The sequence below is a fragment of the Hyperolius riggenbachi genome, chromosome 11 (assembly GCF_040937935.1).
Source record: "Hyperolius riggenbachi isolate aHypRig1 chromosome 11, aHypRig1.pri, whole genome shotgun sequence".
Lineage (NCBI taxonomy): Eukaryota > Metazoa > Chordata > Amphibia > Anura > Hyperoliidae > Hyperolius > Hyperolius riggenbachi.
This window is the reverse complement of record NC_090656.1, coordinates 17,608,688-17,630,539: the sequence shown is the minus strand read 5'-3', so window position 1 is coordinate 17,630,539 and position 21,852 is coordinate 17,608,688. Positions and strand designations below refer to the sequence as shown.

Genomic DNA, 21,852 nt, shown 5'->3' with positions numbered 1-21,852 from the left:
CTTCCCACCCCCAGTACAGGTAGCCAGCTGCATCTACGGTATGAAGCAACCCCCCCCCCCCCCCCAGATATGAGCACAGGATGATGCAACATACATACTACATAAATAACTATTCTCTCTACCATCTAACTAATAATAATAATACTAATACATTCATGATCATTCAATGGGACCAGCACTAGAATGGACAGGAACAGAGAGCCATGCATTGCAGCGTAAACGCACAGTCTCTTGAATTGCAGTGTGTGAGTGAAACACTTTTTTTTTTTACTAGTTAAACACTGTTCCCTCTGCATTTGCTGTAATTTTTGGTCTGATTGTGGTATGACTGGAAATTCCCATTGAATTTCACTGAATGGCAATCGCACTAAAACTGCAGCAGGTACATTGGAGGAGAGACTATTGAACTGAGAGCAGTTATCTCACTCAAGAGGGGATTTTTTTTACACCTTACTAAAATACCTTTTCAGTTCCCAGCAGGCAAATAGGCACTCCAGATAAGTTGTCCCTTGTAACTTTGTCACTTGTTAGGCGCTGAGAAGGTATTTTGCAGGTAACATGAGAAGACATAGCCTGGGGGAAAACTTGTAGGAAGAGGTGACTGAATTAGGGCAATTGAAATAGCAAAGCATAACAAAGGCACCTTGGGGTCTCTACACCTAAATTCCAGGAATCCGAGAACAATGACAACATTTACTTCATCCCGCTGACATGTGTAGCATCTAATGCTGGGAACACACAATGCAATTCTATACAATATAGAACACTATACAATTCACGACTGATCAACAGGTGATCGGATAGGAAGTTGTAGCGTGTGTACATGTCCAAAATGATCCCGATTGATAAATGGATCGATTTTCCAATGATCACTTCACAAAATCGATCCCTTTCTCGATCAGAAACAGATCGGTCATGTCGGAAATAGTCACTCGATTCCAGTCGATCGGACGGGAAGCTGTATCGTGTATGCCCAGTATTAACTACCCAACGACCGCGTCAACCCAATGGGTGTGAGTGGCAGCCCCGGGACCGCCTAATGCCCATTGGCGTCAAGTCCTGGAGCTGCAGTTTAGCAGGGAATATGCGCGTAAATGCACAATCATTCCCTGCTGGTTCACGAAGCTCCGCTCCGTGATCAGCCGTCTAGCTGCGATTGCAGCTAGCAGGCCGTTAGTAAACGAAAGGGGAAAGAAATCCCCTTTATTTACATTCGTACTGCGCTGCTCTCTAGTGCAGCGCTGTACAAGGGACACTCGGCTATCCCTCAGAGTGGCAGGGGATCAGAGCCCTCTCATAGGCTGATGCCTATGAGAGGCGGAGAAGAGGATGGATCGCCGTCCTAAGCCAATCATTATGGGGCAGGGGGGTGGGAAGGAGAAGGGGGGGGGGGGGAAAGGGGGGGGGGAAATCAGACACAGAAAGCCTTAAAGGATACCCGAACTGACATGTGACATGATGAGATAGACATGTGTATGTAAAGTGCCTAGCACACAAACAACTAGGCTGTGTTCCTTTTTTTCTTTCTCTGCCTGAAAGAGTTACATATCAGGTATGTAAGTGGCTGACTCAGTACTGGCTCCCCTTTTTACCTCTTTCTTGATTTCAGAAACAATTTTCTGCTAAGAAAGTGTTTTATAGTTGGAATTTCTTATCAGTGAGGGTCACACTAGTCACTTCCTGCCTGAGTCAGGACCGAGTCAGCCACTTATCACTCCTGATATTTAATTCTTTCAGGCAGAGAAAGAAAAAATGGTTGTGCGCTAGGCACTGTACATACATGTCTATCTCATCATGTCACATGTCAATTCGGGTATCCTTTAAAAAGAAAAAAAAAAAAAAAAAAAACAGGATCGCAGGAGCAATCAGAAGCCTCCAAACAAATGCCCTGTTAAGGTCAATAAAAGGAGGTAATATTCATTTGTGTACTTAGTAGTGGTGCTATGCAGCAACCTGACAAAGCTGCACAGTCCTGTGTTGTGAAATATGGCCTTATCACTAGGAAGGGGGGGGGGGGGGGGGTGTAACCCTGTGGTCCTGAAGTGGTTAAATACAACTCTGCTTTTATGTGATCAGGTTATGAGCTTGTTTTACAAAGACGTGAAAAGGAAAAGAAAAAAAATGATCAATTACAATTTAAGCTAATCAAATAAAAACCTTGTTTAAATAATCCAGTAAAACTTGACGAAAAACAATAAAGGTTTGTTTTTCACATTAAAGGGATACTGTAGGGGGGTCAGGGGAAAATGAGTTGAACTTACCCGGGGCTTCTAATGGTCCCCCGCAGACATCCTGTGTTGGCGCAGCCACTCACCGATGCTCCGGCCCCGCCTCCGGTTCACTTCTGGAATTTCTGACTTTAAAGTCTGAAACCCACTGCGCCTGCGTTGCCGTGTCCTCGATCCCGCTGATGTCATCAAGAGCGCACAGCGCAGGCCCAGTATGGTCTGTGTCTGCGCAGTACACTCCTGGTGACATCAGCGGGAGCGAGGACACGGCAACGCAGGCGCAGTGGTTTTCTGACTTTAAAGTCTGAAATTCCAGAAGTGAACCGGAGGCGGGGCCGGAGCATCGGTGAGTGGCTGCGCCAATACAGGATGTCTGCGGGGGACCATTAGAAGCCCCGGGTAAGTTCAGCTCATTTTCCCCCGACCCCCCTACAGTATCCCTTAAGCTTTCAGTTCAAACAGATGCAGTTCATTTTGTCAAATACAATATATGTCATTGAAGGATTACATCTTAATTGCATGCAGCGTCAGGACTAGATGGTGCTAGTCTACTTGGGGGGGGTTATCAGGTAGGAAACCGCATTGGGAAATTCCGTTAACATGTTTAGGTTTCAGATAGCTGGTAGCAAACTACATCCACACTATTTGGCCAATTAGAGAGTGCTGTGATTGGCGAACTGTTCCCTGTGAGGTTTCCTGCTGGGTCCTTTTAAAGGGAACCTAAACTGAGAAGGATATGGACTTTTCTTTTAAAAATAATACCAGTTGCCTGAATCGCCTGCTGATCCTGTGTCTCTAATACTTTCAGCCACAGCCCCTGAACAAGCATGCAGAACAGGTGCTCTGACTGAAGTCAGACTGGATTAGCTGCATGCTTGTTTCAGGTGTGTGATTCAGCCACTACTGCAGCCAAAGAGATCAGCAGGACTGACAAGCAACTGGTATTGTTTAAAAGGAAACATCCAGATCCCTCTCAGTGAAGGTTTCCTTTAAAGAGGAGCCGTCAACCATACTATCTCAGGAAAAAAAAACAAACACATTTATAAGTAGATAAAGCATAGGCAGGTCCAAATAATTGTAAAATACCATATACTGTATTACCGTCATACTGTGGTATTTTTTTAGACAGTTATCTCACCGCGGTATTTCATACCGTTGCAATATATATATTTATTTGCATTAGAAGTCCAATAACTCTAACATGAAGTGGACAAGACAGGCAGATTTGGTGACTGACCTTTTCAATATTTGGCTGTTACTGACCCATGTATGGATAGTACCAGCATTAAAAAAAAACCAAAAAAAAACCCGACCATAACCCTCTTCCAAGCTCTGTAGGAATCACCTGCAGTCTGTGTCATTGACTTAAGCCTCTTCCCACCAAACTGTCCCCTACAGAGCCAGGAGGTGGTGAAAGAGGAAGCAGCCAGGCAGTCACATAACCGCAACTTCAAAAATACAAAACATAATCTATAGACAGGGTAACAGCCGCACAGCACAAAGTTGTGTTATAAGTTGAAGTGTTCGGTTACTAATGTTTTCTGCCCGGAGAGGTTCCCTTTAAGAGTAGGCAATGCTAGGATGACAGGAAAGGTCAGATAAGCCCGATACACCAGCAGCTGTCACTGAGCTCTTTGTGAGCGTCGCTCTGTCCTTCCTTTATGGACACAGGGCTGTGACCTCTCCCGCCGCAGACAATGCACAGGAAGTGACCGCATGGAGAGGAGCTGTCAGGAAGTAATGGAAGACGCTTGGCAGAAGATAAGTATATCATGGCAGATAAGACCCTCTATTCTTGCATAAAAACACTTAGGCCGAGTCTATGCCCATCCCAAAATATCATTGTATTTACAATTACAATAGCTAATAATAAAATATCCCTTGTCATGGCCACTGACAAGGACAATGGTGAAAGCTTAGAAATGTACATAAACAGGCTGTACACACCCAAGGTCACTGGTAATATCTCCCAAAACATTATCCCATCACGGCCGTAACATAAAGTGATCCACAAGAAACATGAGCGGTGAAAACTCATACTCACTCAAAGCATATGATAATAACCCCATTCCTTTAGATCAGGGGTCAGGAACCTTTTTGCCTGAGAGAGCCATAAACGCCACATATTTTAAAATGTAATCCGTGAGAGCCATACAATATGTTTCAAACTGGGACAGTAGGAGTCATGTCCCTGTTGCCATAGTGATGTGTATACAGTTGATACGCCGGGCAGCGGAAGTGTCAGACACATCTTCAGCTTCTCTTGGGTTTCAGCAACATCAGCAATTTCCCCGAGAGCCATATAGGAGAAATACCGACTAACAGCTTGTACAATTAGCTAGCTGACTTGGGGGTTGATTCACTTTGTAGGATGAGATCCCCTAACTTTGATTGGCCCAATAGGCTGCTTGTCACTTGACAGGCCAAAGTGCAGGGATCTCGTCCTACAAAGTCACTGGACCTGACAGGGTCCAGAGTGGGACAACTAAAGCAGCTGTTAGTTTTGGGGGGAGCGTGAGTAAGTTAGTAGTGCATGCGACAGCAGTAGTGTGCCTACTTTGAAAATGTTACTTGCGCTGCCACACTAAGCTGCGCTGCTTGAGCATTGAGCAGTGTAGATTAGTGAATCAACCCCTACTGATTTGTGTGTGAGCCTGATGTAGCCATCAAAAGAGCCACATCCAGCTCCCGAGCCATAGGTTCCCTACCTCTGCTTTAGATTGTAAGCTCTCAAGGGCAGGGCTCTCTCACCCTTGGAATGTTATTCATTTAATTGCTTGCACTCTGTTAGACATTTATACATTTTAGTCATCATGTTACATCTGCTATTGTAACCACCAGTTCTGTACTTTGTACCAGTGTCCATATTTGATGTATATCATTGTCTGTATCATTATGTATCCCTTGTTTGTTTTCTTACATTGTACAGCGTCACGGAATATGTTGGCGCTTTATAAAGAATGAATAATAATAAACAGGATTATGCTCGGTACACACCATACAATTTTCTGGCAGATCTACCTACCAGATCTATTATTTCCAACATGTCCGATCTGAATTTTGATCGATTTTCCGATCTTTGTTTAATCGCTTTTTCGATCGTTTTTTTTTCAATCGATTTTCGTTCAGTTCTATGAAAATTAATTTTAAAAAAACTATCGGCTAAAACGCAAAATCTATTGAAATTCAGATCGAACATGTTGGAAATAATTGATCTGGCAGGTAAATCTGCCAGAAAATTGTATGGTGTGTACCTAGCATAAGAGGTTGCCAATAAAAAATAAAAATGTATGAGTAAAGGTGGCCATACAGCTAGTGTTGATTGGCAGATTCAGCCAAGAGACAGATCTCACACACACGTGCCAATGTTACACCGGCAACCACATGGGGCGCGTGTGAGGAAAAGAACGAAGCCAGCGGTAAAGTATTCATGCACCGGGCCCTGGGGGCGGGGCACAGCGCCAGGGGTTCTGTCGCTCGTCCCGATTTTGCATGCTGCATATTAAAACAGGAAAAAAAAAAACGACATCTGTTGTGGGCCCTTGGCACCCTGTTCAACAGGGCTGTGGAGTCGGAGCAATGTTTAGGGAGTACGTATGAAATCGCTGCTAGGAGACTTGGGCACAAGATACAGCCGATATACAGCTTACCCTGCTCCTGCACAAGTCCTGGCGGCGTTAATTACTATTCCCCCTCCAGGTAGATGTGGATGGTGGGGAATTATGTAATTCGGCTGAAAGCTATTGCTGGCGGCAGAATTACAGTGTTATAAAGAGACTCTGAAGCGAGAATAAATCTCGCTTCAGTGCTTATATTCAGCAGGGGCGTGTGTGCCCCTGCTAAAACGCCGCTATCCCGCGGCTAAACGGGGGTCCCTGATCCCCCAAACCCACCCCTGCAAAATCTACGACCAACTTGGTCGTAGATTTTGCTGCTGCTGGAGGCAGGGCTAACCGCTGCAGCCCTGCCTCTCAGCGCCGTCTATCAGCGGCGCATCGCCGCCTCTCCCCCGCCCCTCTCAGTGAAGGAAGACTGAGAGGGGCGGGCGAGAGGCGGAGATATGCGCTGATAGACGCGCATGGAGGCAGGGCTGCAGCGGTTAGCCCTGCCTCAATCAGGAAGTGATCCCCGGGACTTCTCAAGGGGATTTCGGGGGTAAGGGACCCCCGTTTAGCCGCGGGATAGCGGCGGTTTAGCAGGGGCACACATGCCCCTGCTATATATAAGAGCTGAAGCGAGATTTATTCTTGCTTCAGACTCTCTTTAAAAGTAACTTCAGCTCCGTCTCCTGGCGGCGGCGAAGTTACTCCCTGTGTGCCGCTATAGCCGTAATTCCCATTACAGCCTATGGTGGCGCCGGCTGCGCCAAAATCTCCTGCGTTGTGTTCTATTTTTTAGGTACATAAACTGAGGTGTCGGATGATTTTTGTACCCACTGCACAGCCCTTGCAGGGAGTCGAGGAGTCAGAGCAATTTGGGTACCTGGAGTCGGAGGTTTCATAAATGGAGGAGTCAGAGTTGGATGATTTTTGCACCAACTCCACAGCCCTGGAGCTCGATCAGTCTCAAATTGGTTTGAGGAACATCAGAGTTTAACCTGCTTCTATGGCCAGCTCAGTCCCCCGACCTCAATCCTGTGGGACAAAGTCAAAAGATTGCTTCAAATCTTGGACCACCATCATCCAATCTGACCCAATTTAGAGCTGCCATTATGCCAGCATGGGCCAACATTCCTCAGCAACGGCATCAGCATCTTGTTGAGTCCATGCCAAGATGAATATCGGCTGTGAACTGAGCTAAAGGTGGACAAACTCGTTATTAGATCGTGTCTCTAATTTTTTGCACTCGGTGCTGAATAGATAAAGTTCACTCCATTCTGATCAGTAAGTAGAAGAATCCACTCCTGATTAATACACAATACACTTATTTTAATCTGTGTGCAATGCCTCTAGCTGAGCGAAGCCATAACATATCTAATGACAAGGGGGGCCATACAATCTTAGTAAATCTTTATAGTAGAATGGACAAAAGAAAAACTTTCAACATATTGTTTTGACAAGTTCTTATGTAGTAATACACGACAGTGGTAAGGACGAACAGCCAAGAATGCATAGTGTGTGGCAAGCCTAACAGAGATGCTTGAGAGGTCAGGAGGAAGACATTTCCTCCTGACACAGTTCACAATAGTAGTATTTCAGCTGGAGATATGTCTGTATTGAAAAATCTTTTGCTATGCAGGTTTCAGGGAAGGAAATATCTAATTATGTAATTTATGGTCATATGCTGATGTTTACACTGCACAAGTTATCATCAGGGTTACTTTGAGGAACTCAAATAACCACAAAAACTCGGGGAAATAATAATTTAAAAAAAAAGTCTTGCTTCCTCAACAACAAAACACAAGATCTCTCTGCTCTGTCAGATGAGGAATAGAGACCCCCTTCTGTGAGACAGCAGCTGCCTCACTTTCTACAAACTGAGACACTTCTCTGTTCTTACCAACTGCTGACCTATCAAAACAAAACTAAGGGTCCCTGGCTTAAAGGACAACTGTAGTGAGTGGTATATGGAGGCTGCCATATTTATTTCCTATTAAAGTAGAACTGTAGTGAGTGGTATATGGAGGCTGCATTATTTATTTCCATTAAGCAATACCAACTGCTTGGCTATCCTGCTGATTCTCTGCCTCTAATACATTTAGCCACAGACCCTGAACAAGCATGCAGCAGATCAGGTGTTTCTAAAGGTGGCCATACATTAGAACGATTATGGGCAGATTCGACCAAGAGACAAATTTGTCTGTAGTCAAATCTGCCCATACACTACAGGCCGATTCCCGTCCGATTTCAGCATGAAATCATCAGGGAATCAGCTGAGCCGCTGCATCCGTCCTGCCGCTGCCCCCAAAATGTATCAATGTATGTAGTGTGTGCATTTATACATTACCTGTCCTGTAGCAGCTTCCGCACGGTGTCCGTCCATCTCGCCAGGTAACAGCCGCGTACACGCTAGCGGTGCATAGAGTCTAAAGTCAGACGCTATGCGCCGCCAGCGTGTATGCGGAACCCGGTGAGATGGACAGAGATCGCATGGAGGCACCAGACAGGTAATGTATAAATGCACTACACTACATACATTGATACATTGCCGCGGCGGGAGTCTCGTAGCTCGTTAGCAATTCGGCTGCCGTACCGCCGCGCACCCGACCAAGCAACTTCAGCCCGACATCTTCCAGCATGCGCGATCGACTGTGTGGCCAATTTCTGTCCCGAAATTGGTCGCTTTGTCGGTCGGGCATGCACTTGGCAACACCAATTTTCATCCAATTCTATTATAATAATCAAATTGGATGGTCGATTGGTTGGTTGGTTGGTCGGCTAGTGTATGGCCCTCTTAACGTTATTGTCAGATCTGACAAGATTAGCTGCATGCTTGTTCCTGGTGTTATTCAGACACTACTACAGCCAAATAGATCAGCAGGGCTGCCAGGCAACTGGTATTGTTAAAAAGGAAATAAATATGGCAGCCTCCATTTACCTCTCACTACAGTTGTCCTTTAACCACTTTGGGACTGGACAGTTCTGGCTGTCCTATCACTGCTTGAGCCTGTGATTACAGTGATTGGCTCGCAGTAATCACAAGGTCAGGAGCGACAGATATAGAACCTGCTGTCACTGTGACAGCAGAGCAAGCGGGCTGGAGTGTCGCTGGATTGGCGAGAGCAACAGGAACGGCGGGGGCGGGGACTGAATGCGGAAGTTAAAATCTATTACCTGGCAGGAATAAGCGGCCACAAACAGGGCGTAGATTTCAACTACACTCCTCCACAAGGGGTTAAGCTCCAAACAAGACAAACAGGTTGGCCAAAACACGTTTAGAAAAAAGTTCTGTTAAAGACAGCGATTAACATCCTTGTAGACCGGTCAATCATGGCAGATTGGTTTGGATGTTAAATCGTTGATACCGGTCTTTCCCCAAAAATAAGACAGTGTCTTATATTAATTTTTGCACCAAAACTTGTGCTAGGGCTTATTTTCAGGGGATGTCTTATATTTCTATGAACACACAAGTTCCTGTGCTGTGTGTCCTCCTGACTTTCCCACTGTGACACCTTTTCCTTTGCTGGGTACACCTTCTGTGTGCCTCTTTTTCCCCTTTGTACCTTTAGTGCCCCCTGGTGTCCCCCTCTGTACCTGTGTCCTCCTCTATCTCCTGTCCTCCTGTGTCACGTGTCCCATGTATACTTGCCCACAAGTCTATGGCTCCTGTAATAAAATTTCCATATTTTTCCCCCTTACTGCCACTAGGGCTTACTTTCAGGGTAGGGCTTATATTTTGACCATGCTTAAAATTCCTACTAGGGCTTACTTTCATGGGATGTCTTAATTTCAGGGAAAGAGGGTAGCTGTTCATAACGAACGATAGAGGATCGATCTATTTAAAGTACTCACGTGTAGTGAGTTTAGCACTTCTGATCCTTACTTTTAACAATAACTAATGATCCGATCAGCAGACCATTGTCGCGCCATCGCGGAGTTAAAATGTGCAATGATAGTTTGCTGGTTGTTAACCGCCAGGGATCGTTTTTTGTTTATTTTATTACCAGCGGCGATCAATTGTGTGTAGGCGGGCGATAAGAGAAGGTGGTGACATCACTGTAGGCGGTACCTTCTCTATACGTCTTGACAAATGAAAACAATGTGGCATTGATATGGTGCTGCAGTGGACTTCAGAGGACAATACTGTGTAGTATTACCGTACATATCTGTATCATCATTATTATTATTTCCCTTACCCTGTAAAGTCTGGTTGCAGGAATGAATGTTATATAAGCAATAAATACCAGTTGCCTAGCAGTCCTGCTCATCTATTTGGCAGCAGTAGTGTCTGCACAATACCAGAAACAAGCATGCTGCTAATCTTGTCAGATCTGACAATAACGTCAGAAACACCTGATCTGCTGCATGCTTGTTCAGGGGCTAAGGCTAAAAATATTAAAAGGCAGAGAATCAGCAGGCTAGCCAGGCAACAGGTATTGCTTAAAAGGAAATAATTATGGCAGACTCCATATCCCTTTTGTTACAGTAGTCTGTTAAGTTATGATCTTTTTCAGGCATGTCAGATCATTTCTCTGTATCTGCCTGAAATCTTGTTTTCTACATACGCTATCAATGTCGAGGGCAGAAGACATCACGTTCACAGCTGTAAATCACCACATCTAGTGCAGCAACAGGTTCACTGGTGGCCTTTTTCTACTGCACCAACTGATGAGAATACGGTTCTTATTGCTTTCTGTGCCCCTACAAGATGGATGGGAATTGAGGAAAAGCAATAAAACCCCTAGTGTTACTAGCTCTTCCCCAATATACATAATACTGTCTGATGCGGCATGTGTCCATGTTGGAGAGATTTACAGTTTTCCTGTAAGGTCAAGTAGTAAGGGAAAGGTCTCCAAAATAGGGACGCAGAAAGCAATAAAAACCATAGAAGAACTTGTAACTCCTTGGCACTCTATCCAAAATTATAAACCGTTCCTAAATTATTATTATTCAGTATTTATATAGCGCCGACCTATTACGCAGCGCTGTACAGATATATATATATATATATATATATATATATATATATATATATATCTTGTCACTAACTGTCCCTCAAAAGAGCTCACAATCTAATCCCTACCATTACCATATGTCTATATTATGTAGTGTAAGTACTGTAGTCTGTAGCCAATTTTTAGGGGGAGCCAATTAACTTATCCGTATGTTTTTGAAATGTGGGAGGAAACCGGAGTGCCCGGAGGAAACCCATGCAGACACGGAGAGAACATACAAACTCTTTGCAGATAGTGCCCTGGCTGGGATTCAAACCAGGGACCCAGCGATGCAAGGCGAGAGAGCTAACCACTACGCCACCGTGCTGCCCATGACAAACTTCGGAGGCTTAAAAGAAAACATCCTAAAAAATGATTCCAGCAGCTGTAATTAATTGTTAAATACAATTTACTGTTTCCTTGTGACTGGTACTGAGGGCTAAAACAGTCCTAAAAAACTGAAAGCTTGATAAAAAACTGGAGGTGTGGCTGCAAAGCAGAGGACATAGCCAAGCTGCCATTACTGGCGTATCCTAAAAAACCCCAATCCACTAACAGCTTTATTATGTGCAATTAATAAAACAGTATTTCCAATTAATTATCCACAAAAAGTATACAGTGGCACAAAAAAAAAATGTAGGTTTTTGTTTTTTTGCCCCTATTTACAGATCCTCAGTGACTGATGCTGCCTGGTCACACCCAGCTCGAAACCCATGCCCTTTAGGTGCCCCTATTTACAGATCCTCAGTGACTGATGCTGCCTGGTCACACCCAGCTCGAAACCCATGCCCTTTAGGGAGGTGTGGCTGGACTGGAGTTGGGGTGGGGCAAGGAGGTGTGGCTGGAATGGAGGTGTGTGTGTGGGTATGGAGGGGCAGGAAGGAATGGAGTTATGAAAGCAGGGAGGTGTGGCTGGACTGAAGGTGGGAAGGCAGGAGGGGTTGGGGGTATGAGAGCAGGGAGGTGTGGCTGGACTGGATGTGGGAGGGCAGGGAGGTGTGGCTGGACTGGAGGTGTATGTGGGGGGGGGAGGGGCAGGAAGATATGGTGGTATGAAAGCAGGGAGGTGTGGCAGGACTGGAGGCACTAAAGCAGGAGGTGTGGCTGGCCTGGAGGTAGGAAGTTGTGGCTGGCCTCGAGGTAGGAAGGTGTGGCTGGACTGGAGGTGTGTGTGGGGGGGGGAGGGGCAGGAAGGTATGGAGGTATGAAAGCAGGGAGGTGTGGCTGGACTGGAGGTGGGAGGGCAGGGAGGTGTGGCTGGACTGGAAGTGTATGTGTGTGTGTGGGGGGGGGGGGGGGGAGGGTGCAGGGAGGTGTGGCAGGACTGGAGGTGTGTGTGTGTGTGGGAGGGCAGGGAGGTGTGGCTGGACTGGAAGTGTATGTGTGTGTGTGTGTGGGGGGGGGGGGGGGAGTGCAGGGAGGTGTGGCAGGACTGGAGGTGTGTGTGTGGGGGGGGGGGGGGCAGGAAGGTATGGAGGTATGAAAGCAGGAAGGTGTGGCTGGACTGGAGGTACTAAGGCAGGAAGTAGGAAGGCAGGTAGGAAATGGTTTTGTGCAGGCAATTACTCCTTCAGGGAGAGGGAAATACTTGGGCATGATGTACTGCAAACAGGATTCCATCATTTAAAAAGATAATACATTTGTTTTTACTGTGCGTTTTGGAGATTCTTAGCTGGCTGCAGGACATTAAAATTACAAAAAAGATTAGTCGGCCCTCATACAAGCTTGTAGTCACATTTTTAGTGCAAGCAGAACTTCACTTTACAGAGACGAGTTCTAGGCTGTCGCCCTTAATCTGGCAGAAGCACGTGAGAGGTCTTTAGATTTTTTAGACTTGACCGATTGCATGCCTGCCTCATGAATCACAGAGCTGCATTAGTGAAAGCACAGAGTGACTGCACCAGAGCTTACACCTTTCAAAACAACTCACGAGTGGAATCCCCTGTTTTTCTTTCATCAGAGGTTTGTAATGCATAAATGTGTAATCATATATAGACCATTTTTCTATCCTCAGGACCAGTAAAGCCTTACTTACCTGTTGGAGCTTCGTTCTGAGCAGTTGCTGGTTCCTGGATGGCCGGTTCTGGTGTTGAAGCGGGAGGTTCAGAATCCTCTCCTTGTTCCTCTTCTGTGTCTTCATGAAGAGTTTCTAGAGGTAGCTGTGATGATGGAGATAATGCGCACATGGTGCTTTGTAGACAGCTGGGCAAGCAGTCATCCTGCTCACCGCAGCATGGCAATTCCTGTTCATTTTGGTCTTTGGCCTCGGTAACGACGTCAGTTTTATCTCCATTAATCTTTATGCTGTCTTCTCCCAGCTGCTCTGCACAAATATTGCTGGTGTGGTCAAATCCTTGCTCTTCCTCTGTTCCTACGTTTTGGTCGCTAGTATTCAAATGACACGGCTGTTCCTCAGCTATAGGCTGATCGTATAATTGTACAACGTTCGTATATGCCTGGTTTAGAAGATCCGTAGTGACTTCCTCTACGGGTTCCACCTCACAGTTCTTGTTGTCCGATAACGAGGAAACGGTTTGGTCACTCTTTTCATCGATGGCCTGATCAACATAAGTTCCAGAAGAAAATTGGCTTGAGCACTCCGAGGCCTCAGTGTTTGGAATCTCTGATGTCCTGGAATGCTCTACAACAGGTTCTTCAGAAGCATCTGTCAGTCCGCTGTCCTCCAAGCACCCTCTCAAGTGGTTTTGGCTTTCCTGATCTGACGATAAGGATGTGCTATAATTATCTGAGTCTGAACTTGGCTGTTCACAGCACTGTGAGCTATCATCAGCCGGCGCTTTCGTTTCAGAGTCCTCTTCAAGCTCCGATGCCCCACAGGAGGCCTCATTTTCTAAGTTAAAGGCTTGGCAGAAAGGAATGCTCCCATTGTCAATAAGCAGATCTCCATGGTCAGGCAACGGGGATTCCCGACCACCAAACTCTATGTCCACCAGGCCAAAGGCCTCTGGTTTTTGTGCATTATCTGCTTTGTAGTGCGTTATGCTTGCCCCCATTACAGTCACCAGTTTACAAGGTTCTAACGGATAGTAAACAAGGGATTGTGGGCATCTCCTGCTGCCCAGGTTACGTCTAGTTTGGTTATTTTGTGTTCTTTGGGTAGGTTTTTCCTGACTTTTGAAGCTTAAGGCTATTGATTGAGTTAAAGATCCTTTCTGAGGGCCAAAATGTGGTAGCTGAATGTCACAGAGCTCCACATACTCCCCTTCAATCTCGCTAGAGCAATCGGTTTTGATGTCCAAAGAGTTAACCACTGAATCATCATTATATTTGGTATTGGACTCTTCAAGATGTGCTGCATTGTCTATGACCATCAAATCTCCCATATGGGGGTCAGATGACCTCCTGTTTACTTGTTCAGACAGCAAGTCCAAGTTCTCACACGTTTCCGCTGTGCTCTCAGATGGCTGTGTTGTCTCTACAAACTCTGGCTGAACGACCATAGCCCAGGGGACCCTAAAAAGCTGGTCATCAGATGTCAGCAGACAGTTCTCCAGGGATACTCCGATTCGCTCGGAGTTGATGTATTCTAACCATTCCACAGTGAAAACTGAGGTGTAGGACGCTTCGGGGAGCACAACCTCCTCCACGTTATGTTGGTCTTCTGCAAGACATTTGAGCACAATCCTTGGAGTCTTCCTCAGATAAGGCACCACCTGAAGGTAGAAGTCACCAGGCCGCAGGAGTCTCCAGTCAATGGAGGCCAGCTGTAGGACCACCTTGTCATGGATGCACAACGGCCAACCGGCATGTCGGAACAACAGGCCGCAGTACTGCAACTGGAAGAGAGGAGGAGGAACAAAAATGAAAAAGAGAAAATGACTCCCTGGCTAAAGCATTATTTTATGCAGAGGAAAAAGCAGAACAATTCAAGGAAGCAGATATTACTAGAGAAGGCTGAGGTGAGCACGGCCTGCAATAAATCACTTTCATGTCTCTGCTCCACTAGTTTAAAATCATGGCCTCCAAATCCCGTAAATGTGAACCTCCCTCTGCTTCTACTACGTGTCAAAGTCATAAAAGTTTATGAGGAATTGCTGGAAACCCAATGGCGGGAGACATTGACTGACGTGCCCTAAAAGTGAGAGATGGTAGGAGCAGAAAGATGGCAGCCTACATAACTCTAACATCTCACCTCAATAACTGGTCATCATAGACTTCTAAAAAAATTGACCTCTGGGCCCGAACTGTGTTATGTTATATTTGTCGGGGGGGGGGGGGGGGGGGGGGATTCTCAGTGGTTTGGCTTCTGCATTTGGTATGGATTTACCATCTATTATCATCAATAGTTATGACAGATCGTTATGCATAGCTTTTATTATATTTGGTACATCTCTGGTCAGCTATGCAGCCAGTTTCTTTCCTGTACGATATATAATAGAGTGTTAGGTTTCATGTTCATGTTATAATATGCTTTACTGTTTCTCATTATTGGATTTCTTTCTTTTATTGAGTATCTATAGTTTGGCTATGTTCTGAGTGTTCTTCCAATAAAATGCAAGTTGAAAAAAATAGACCTCTGGATATATATTTTATTTTTTTTCAGAGAAGGTTGAGGGTTGTTTTTTTTTGCTGTGTGTTGCTATGTATGTATGTACTAGTGCAGATATCCCTTGCATCCTGTGTTCGTGGACAGTATCTCTTAAAGTGTAAATGTCGGGCATAAAATCAATTCTTTATTTTTATCTAGTAAACAAGTAATAAGGATACTAACCAGGAAATCCGAAAGTTAAAATCACTATTACTTTACTTGTTGATAAATGATTATTCGCCAGTTTACCTGACTAATTTGGTACACACAAAATTTGGTATGCACAAAGGAAGTTGCAGGGCATGCTGGGTTGTCCTTTTTTGCTTCCCTACTTCCCCTCAGACTTAACTAATGCAGCCTGATTGGCTGAAGCCTCTTTCCTTCCTGTTTCCCCCTCCCACACCCAGGGCTGTGGAGTCGGAGTCATGGAGTCGGGCAATTTTGGGTGCCTGGAGTCGGAGTCGGGAAAAAATGCACCGACTCCGACTCCTAATGAATTTGTAACTGTAATTAAAATAGAAAATATGATAAAATGTTCCATTTCTCAGATAATAGTCATTAAAAATAATGTATATATACAGTATATATACAGTAATAGCTGTGCTTAGTCCACAAAAATGAAATAAACCAATGAAAATTAGTTACTTGTGCTGCTTCAATAAAGCAGTCCACGTATTTTTAAGGTCAGATATACATATCTGATTGTGACTGTATATATGATGTGTACACAGGAATCTCTTATATATACTAAATAACATCTATGCTGTAAGAATAAAGCCTGATGTGTAGCCGTGTCACTAATAGAGATGGTCAATGAGATGGAAATAATTCAGCATTGATGCTGATTTATGCAAATGTATGCACTCCCTTTGCTGATGAAATCAAATAATGTTATGTTATTAAAATTTGGTTTGGTGACTACAAATTAAGGGGTAACTGAGACGGATGAAAAGTAAAGTTTTATACATACCTGGGGCTTCCTCCAGCCCCCTTCAGGCTAATCAGTCCCTCGCTGTCCTCCACCACCCAGATCTTCTGCTATGAGTCCTGGTAATTCAGCCAGTCAGCGCTGTCCGGCTGCATGCCGCTCCCACAGCCAGGAAAATTCTGCACCTGCGCAATAGTGCTGCACAGGTGTAGTATGCTCCTGGCGGCGGAGTGTGTGCATGCGCACTACGCCTGACTGGCTCAAGTACCTGGACTCATAGCAGAAGATCCAGGTGGTGGAGGAGGACAACGAGGGACTGATTATCCTGAAGGCGGCTGGAGGAAGCCCCAGGTATGTATAAAACTTTAATTTCATCACTTTCAGGTTTACTTTGTTACACAGTAGTACTATACTCTACATATGCACTCCCCACAGAGCTGCAGGGAATCCACTGAGAATGCTGTGCACATTGAACACAGAGGTGTTGTCTGTTTACAATCTCCTCATTCCCCTGCAGAGTACCTGCACATCATTCTTACATGTACCCACACTTACATTGCCTAGGGCCTGATAGATGTTCTTTGTTCCGGTTTGTACCTTTTACAAGTACTCTTACCAAGGACTAGTTTTAGTCTAAAGGGAATAAATATAGTAGTCTACATATCCTTCTCACTTCAGTTGTCTTGTAAAATTCCTAAGTGTTGGCAGTTAAGAGACAAATTTCATGTTACATACTTTTAATCAACAAAATTGTAATATGCAAATTAGAGGAGTCTGAGTCGTGGAGTCGGAGGAATCCTAAACTGAGGAGTCGGAGTCGGTGGATTTTTGGACCGACTCCACAGCCCTGCCCACACCTCTGTTCCTCTCTGATTGGCCAATATTTCTCATGCTGAGACAATGCACTTTCTATAGTGGAAGGCGAGCAATGCATACACAATCAGGCAGAGGAGAGTAAGGGAGGAAATGACTTCAGAACTGGCTTCAAAATAGTTACAGTTAAAATGGGAAATGCTAAGAAGGATTTTCTCTATTTTTTTTTACTGTAGAAAAATCACTAAAATCAAAACGTGGACAGCGCCGTACATATATTATTATTATTTATTGTATTTATAAAGCGCCAACATATTGTACAGCGCTGCACAATAAATAAATGGGTTACCCAGTGGTGTAGCTAAGGAGCTGTGGGCCCCGATGCAAGTTTTACAATGGGGGCCCCCCAAGCACTCTATACATAACAATTGATACGGCGCACCACAACCTGCCAATGACAACTACAGTGTCAGAGGTGTAAGAAGGGGATGGGGAACAGCTTGTTAATGATTACCACTGTTCAAAGTATCTATAGAAGTGATTATTATGAGCAAAGGACCAATAGAGAGCTAATACTGTAGTTGAGGAAGGGCCCTGATGCGGTCGCAACCTCTGCAACCCCTATTGCTACGCCCCTGGGGTTAACATACACGTAGGACATACAGTGTATGTTATATAAGTAGAGCAGGGGTCTCAAACTCAATATCCCTTGGGGCCGCAGGAGGCAAAGTCAGGATGAGGCTGGGCCGCATAAGGAATTTCACAATCACTGCGCATCGCCGCCTCTGCCCGTCCCTCTCACTCTTCCTTCACAGAGAGGGGTGGGGAGAGGCGGCTATATGTGCGGCGATTAACGTCAGGAGGGGCAGAGCTGAAGCTGAAAGCTCTGCCCCCCTTCCAGGAAATGCCGGCGTATTGCCCCCCTCCCCCCCCCCCGGGCAATTTGGGGGCTCTGCAGCCCTTCTTTAGCAGCGGGGATGCGGCGGATTACTTGGGAGCACTGAAGCGAACTATAAGGAAGCTTTTGCCGGCGAGGGCCACAAAATATTGTATCGAGGGCCGCAAATGGCCCGCGGGCCGCGAGTTTGAGACCCCTGAAGTAGAGGAAGTATTTATCTACTAATAGATGTGTTTTTTTTCTGAATTAGTATGGCTGACTGCTCCCCTTTAAGCCAAATACATATATGCGATAATTAAGCGGCAGGGATAGGGAAATTATTTCCCCTTGGGTGACTATTCAGGGCTCTATGCTGTACAGATGCACCACTAGCCATAAGCCCTGCAATGCATTCTGTTGCTATTTGAGGCAATGATTGGTGCACAACGGATCAGCTTCCCACAGGAACGGTGAGAGGGGTGAACAACAAAAACAATGAGTTTGGGGCTGCTCAGGCATCAAGAGTTACCAAAGGACACCTGAACTGAGAGGGACTGGTGGTTGCGATATTTCCTTTTAAAACAATACCAGTTGCCTGGCAGTCCTGCTAATCTCATTGGGTGCAGTAGTGTCTGAATCACACACCGGTAACAAGCATGCAGCAACTTCACTCAGATCACCTGATCTGCATGCTTGTTCAGGGTCTGGGACTAAGTATTGGAAACAGACGTTCAGTATGACAGCCAGGCAATCTGTCCAATATATAATTTCAATAAATTTTGGCCAGAATTAGATTGGAATAACTACTGGAAAAAAAATTAATAGTGTACGAGCTCCTTAACACTAACTTAAGACAAATGAAGTGAGAGAGTGATATGGAGGCTGCCATATGTATTTCCTTTTAAACAATGCCAGTTGCAAGGCAGCCCTGCTGATCTGTTTGGCTGCAGTAGTGTCTGAATAACACCAGAAACAAGCATGCAGCTAATCGTATCAGTTCTAACAAAATCGTATCAGTTCTGCGTTCCAAGCGCGTCACGTGACTACAAATACTTCCTCCTTCAACCCGGAAGTGTTTGTAATCACGTGACCACAGCTTGGAACACATCGTGGGAGGCACCGAGGGACGGAACTAAGAAGACGCCTGATGGGTAAGATTAACCCCCCTTCGCCCACCCGCACAGGTGATTTAATTACCTAGATGAAATCCGAATAGGTGTTATCTCATCCATTGCTCATCACTGGTCACAGACCCTGAACAAGCATGAAGCAGATCAGGCGTTAATCTTAAAGTGACACTTAACTGAATAAAATATTTCCCAGTGCCTTACCTGGGGCTTCTCTCAGCCCAATGGAGTCCTCCTGAACCCTCGCCATGATTCCATGCTCCGCCTACAGGAGCATGTTGCAGGAGACACACGGCATGGGGCCATCCAGCGTTCAGAGAGGGACACCGGGGAAACCAAGCAGCGTGGGATGACGGCGAGAGACCAGGAAGACTTTAGGGGACTGGAAGAAGCCCCTTGTAAGGAACTGGGCAACTTTTCATTCCGTTAAAATCTCCTTTAACTACATAACGACCGCGTCACGCTGATGGGCGTGACCGCATCGTCAGCCCCAGGACCGCCTAACGCCGATTGGCATCAGGTTCTGGAGCTGCAGTTTCACAGGGAACGGCCGCGCATGCGCGATCATTCCCTGCCAGTTCACCGAGCGAAGCTCCGTGATTAGCCTACTAGCCGCCGATCGCGGCTAGCAGGCTGTTTGTAAATGAAAGGGGAAAGAAATCCCCTGTGTTTATATCCGCACAGCGCAGCGGTCTCCGGAAGCGCTGTACCAGATTGGCGATCCCCGGACTCTGATTGGCTCGGGATCGCTGCGCTCTCATAGGCTGATGCCTATGAGAGGCGGAGAACAGGACGGATCGTCGTCCTGTTCTATACAGAACACGGAGAGGAGGAGGAAAGGAGAGGGAGGCGCGAGAAACAGCCTCGTACACGCTGAATAAAAAAAAACCTGTCACAGCGATCGGACACCTCCGACGGCATGTCCCCTTAGGTACAGAACAAGGCGAGTCCGATCGCTGGGCTCCATAGCTGGGTTGTGCAGGAGGCTGAAAAAACTGCACAGCCCTGCTGAGCAAATAAAGAGCCTGGTCGTTATGGGGGGTTAAGCCTGGGGACCTTAAGTGGTTAAGATTGACTACATTTGCTGCAAGCTTGCTTCAGATTCCAACACTATGCACTATGCAACTCATGATGCATGAAAGATCAGCAGGGCTCCCCTCTGTGAATCCCTCCACTGGCTTCCTATTCAGTACAGAATCAGATTCAAGATACTGGCCTCAATTCACTAAGATCATGCTGGAGATAATAAGGCAAGAGAAAACTTACCTCCACATAAGAGAGAGTTATCTTATCTCTTCATTCCTTAAGTTACCTCCTCTGTAGTTAATTTACCTCCTCTATAGTTAAGTTACCTCCTCTGTAGTTAAGTTGTAGTTAAGTTACCTCCTCTGTAGTTAATTTACCTCCTCTGTAGTTATTTTCACACGCAGTTAATAAACAGCCTGTCTTTAACTCTGGAGTTATTTTAAGGATTGAAGAGTTAACTTAAAGACAGAAGAGTTAACTTTAGGCTTGCCTGAGGTAAAATGTTTCCTGAATACTACATGCCTTATCACCATGGTAACAACTCTAGAAGAGTTATTAAAGACAGGAGATGAGCTTAGTCAATTGAGGCCAATGTGTCTGACCTACAAATCCTGTCCAACCTACATTTCCAATGGCCCAGAGGTACACGCCTAGCCGCTCACTCAGCTCCTCCAATGAACTTCACCTGACCGCCCCCTGCATCACCCAATCCCATGCATGCCTCCAGAACTTCTCAAGAGCTGCTCCAACACTATGGAACTCCCTACCTCCCCCCCATTAGGGTTCCCCCCTACTTCAACATCTTCAAGAAGGCCCTCAAAACTCACCTTTTCACTCTGGCCTACCCCCCTCACTGGTGCTCTAAACCGGCAGCTCTGGTCCCCTACCTTTCATGTCTCCACCTCTCCCTCTAGACTGTAAGCCTTCGGGCAGGGTCCTCCTCCTTATCTCCTCCTACCTGTTCACACACCTCCATTACCGCACACCCCTCCTATGGATCTGAGTGAACCCGACTTGCCTAATCTCCATGCTCCCATCCAGTGACTAAGCATTACCTTGTACTCATTCTGTTCTGCATGATCAGGTTTGCATGTATTCCTGTATTGTCATATTGCTGTATGTCACCCCTAAATTTTGTCTGTAATCTTAAAGTCCAGCGCTGCGTAATATGTTGTCACTTTATAAATACAATAAATAAAATATTGCAGCCTCCATATTCCACTCACTTCAGTTGTCCTTTAAATACAGAGATATTAGCTATACTTTGCTATCGAGTATATACAGTATATCGTTTGCCGTTTCCATAATTCCCTTCTGGATTATATTGGAGAAATAAGAGTCTATTTATAAAGGAAGGCTGGTACAACACATGGCAGGAAGTGGTCAGCTTCCCCTGGCTACTTACACAGGTCTCCTGCTGCAGCTCCTGCAGCACCCGCTTGGCAGGGATCAGGAAGTCGATGAGATAGCCGAGGCCGTCTCCGCGGTAGGTCTTCTCCACAACATCCAGGACCTGGCAGAGGACGGTGGCAGCGGTGAACTCAAATGGATGGTACAGCGAGGAGAGGGTCTTCTGAATGCAGCTGTCTAGAGACTGGGAATCCTGCAGAGGGAGAGACAAGGAGAGCACAGCTGATGAGAAACTTTCCATATAAACGCCGGTCTGCAACCTGCCTGAAAACATTGCGGTGCCTCCATTCCGAGAACAGCC

At 45.7% G+C, this 21,852-nt stretch overlaps 1 protein-coding gene across 2 annotated transcripts in view; it reads right to left on the bottom strand.

The window, feature by feature from the left end:
* Positions 1 to 21,852, bottom strand: part of PLEKHG4 (pleckstrin homology and RhoGEF domain containing G4) — a 202,385-nt gene that overhangs the window by 128,171 nt on the left and 52,362 nt on the right. For both annotated transcript variants that reach the window (XM_068260278.1, XM_068260277.1), the window contains exons 2-3: positions 21,547 to 21,744; positions 12,857 to 14,618 (exon numbers count right to left, since the gene is read on the bottom strand). In XM_068260278.1, the coding sequence (XP_068116379.1) occupies positions 12,857 to 14,618; positions 21,547 to 21,744 (1,960 nt within the window). The remainder of the gene's footprint in view (positions 1 to 12,856; positions 14,619 to 21,546; positions 21,745 to 21,852) is intronic.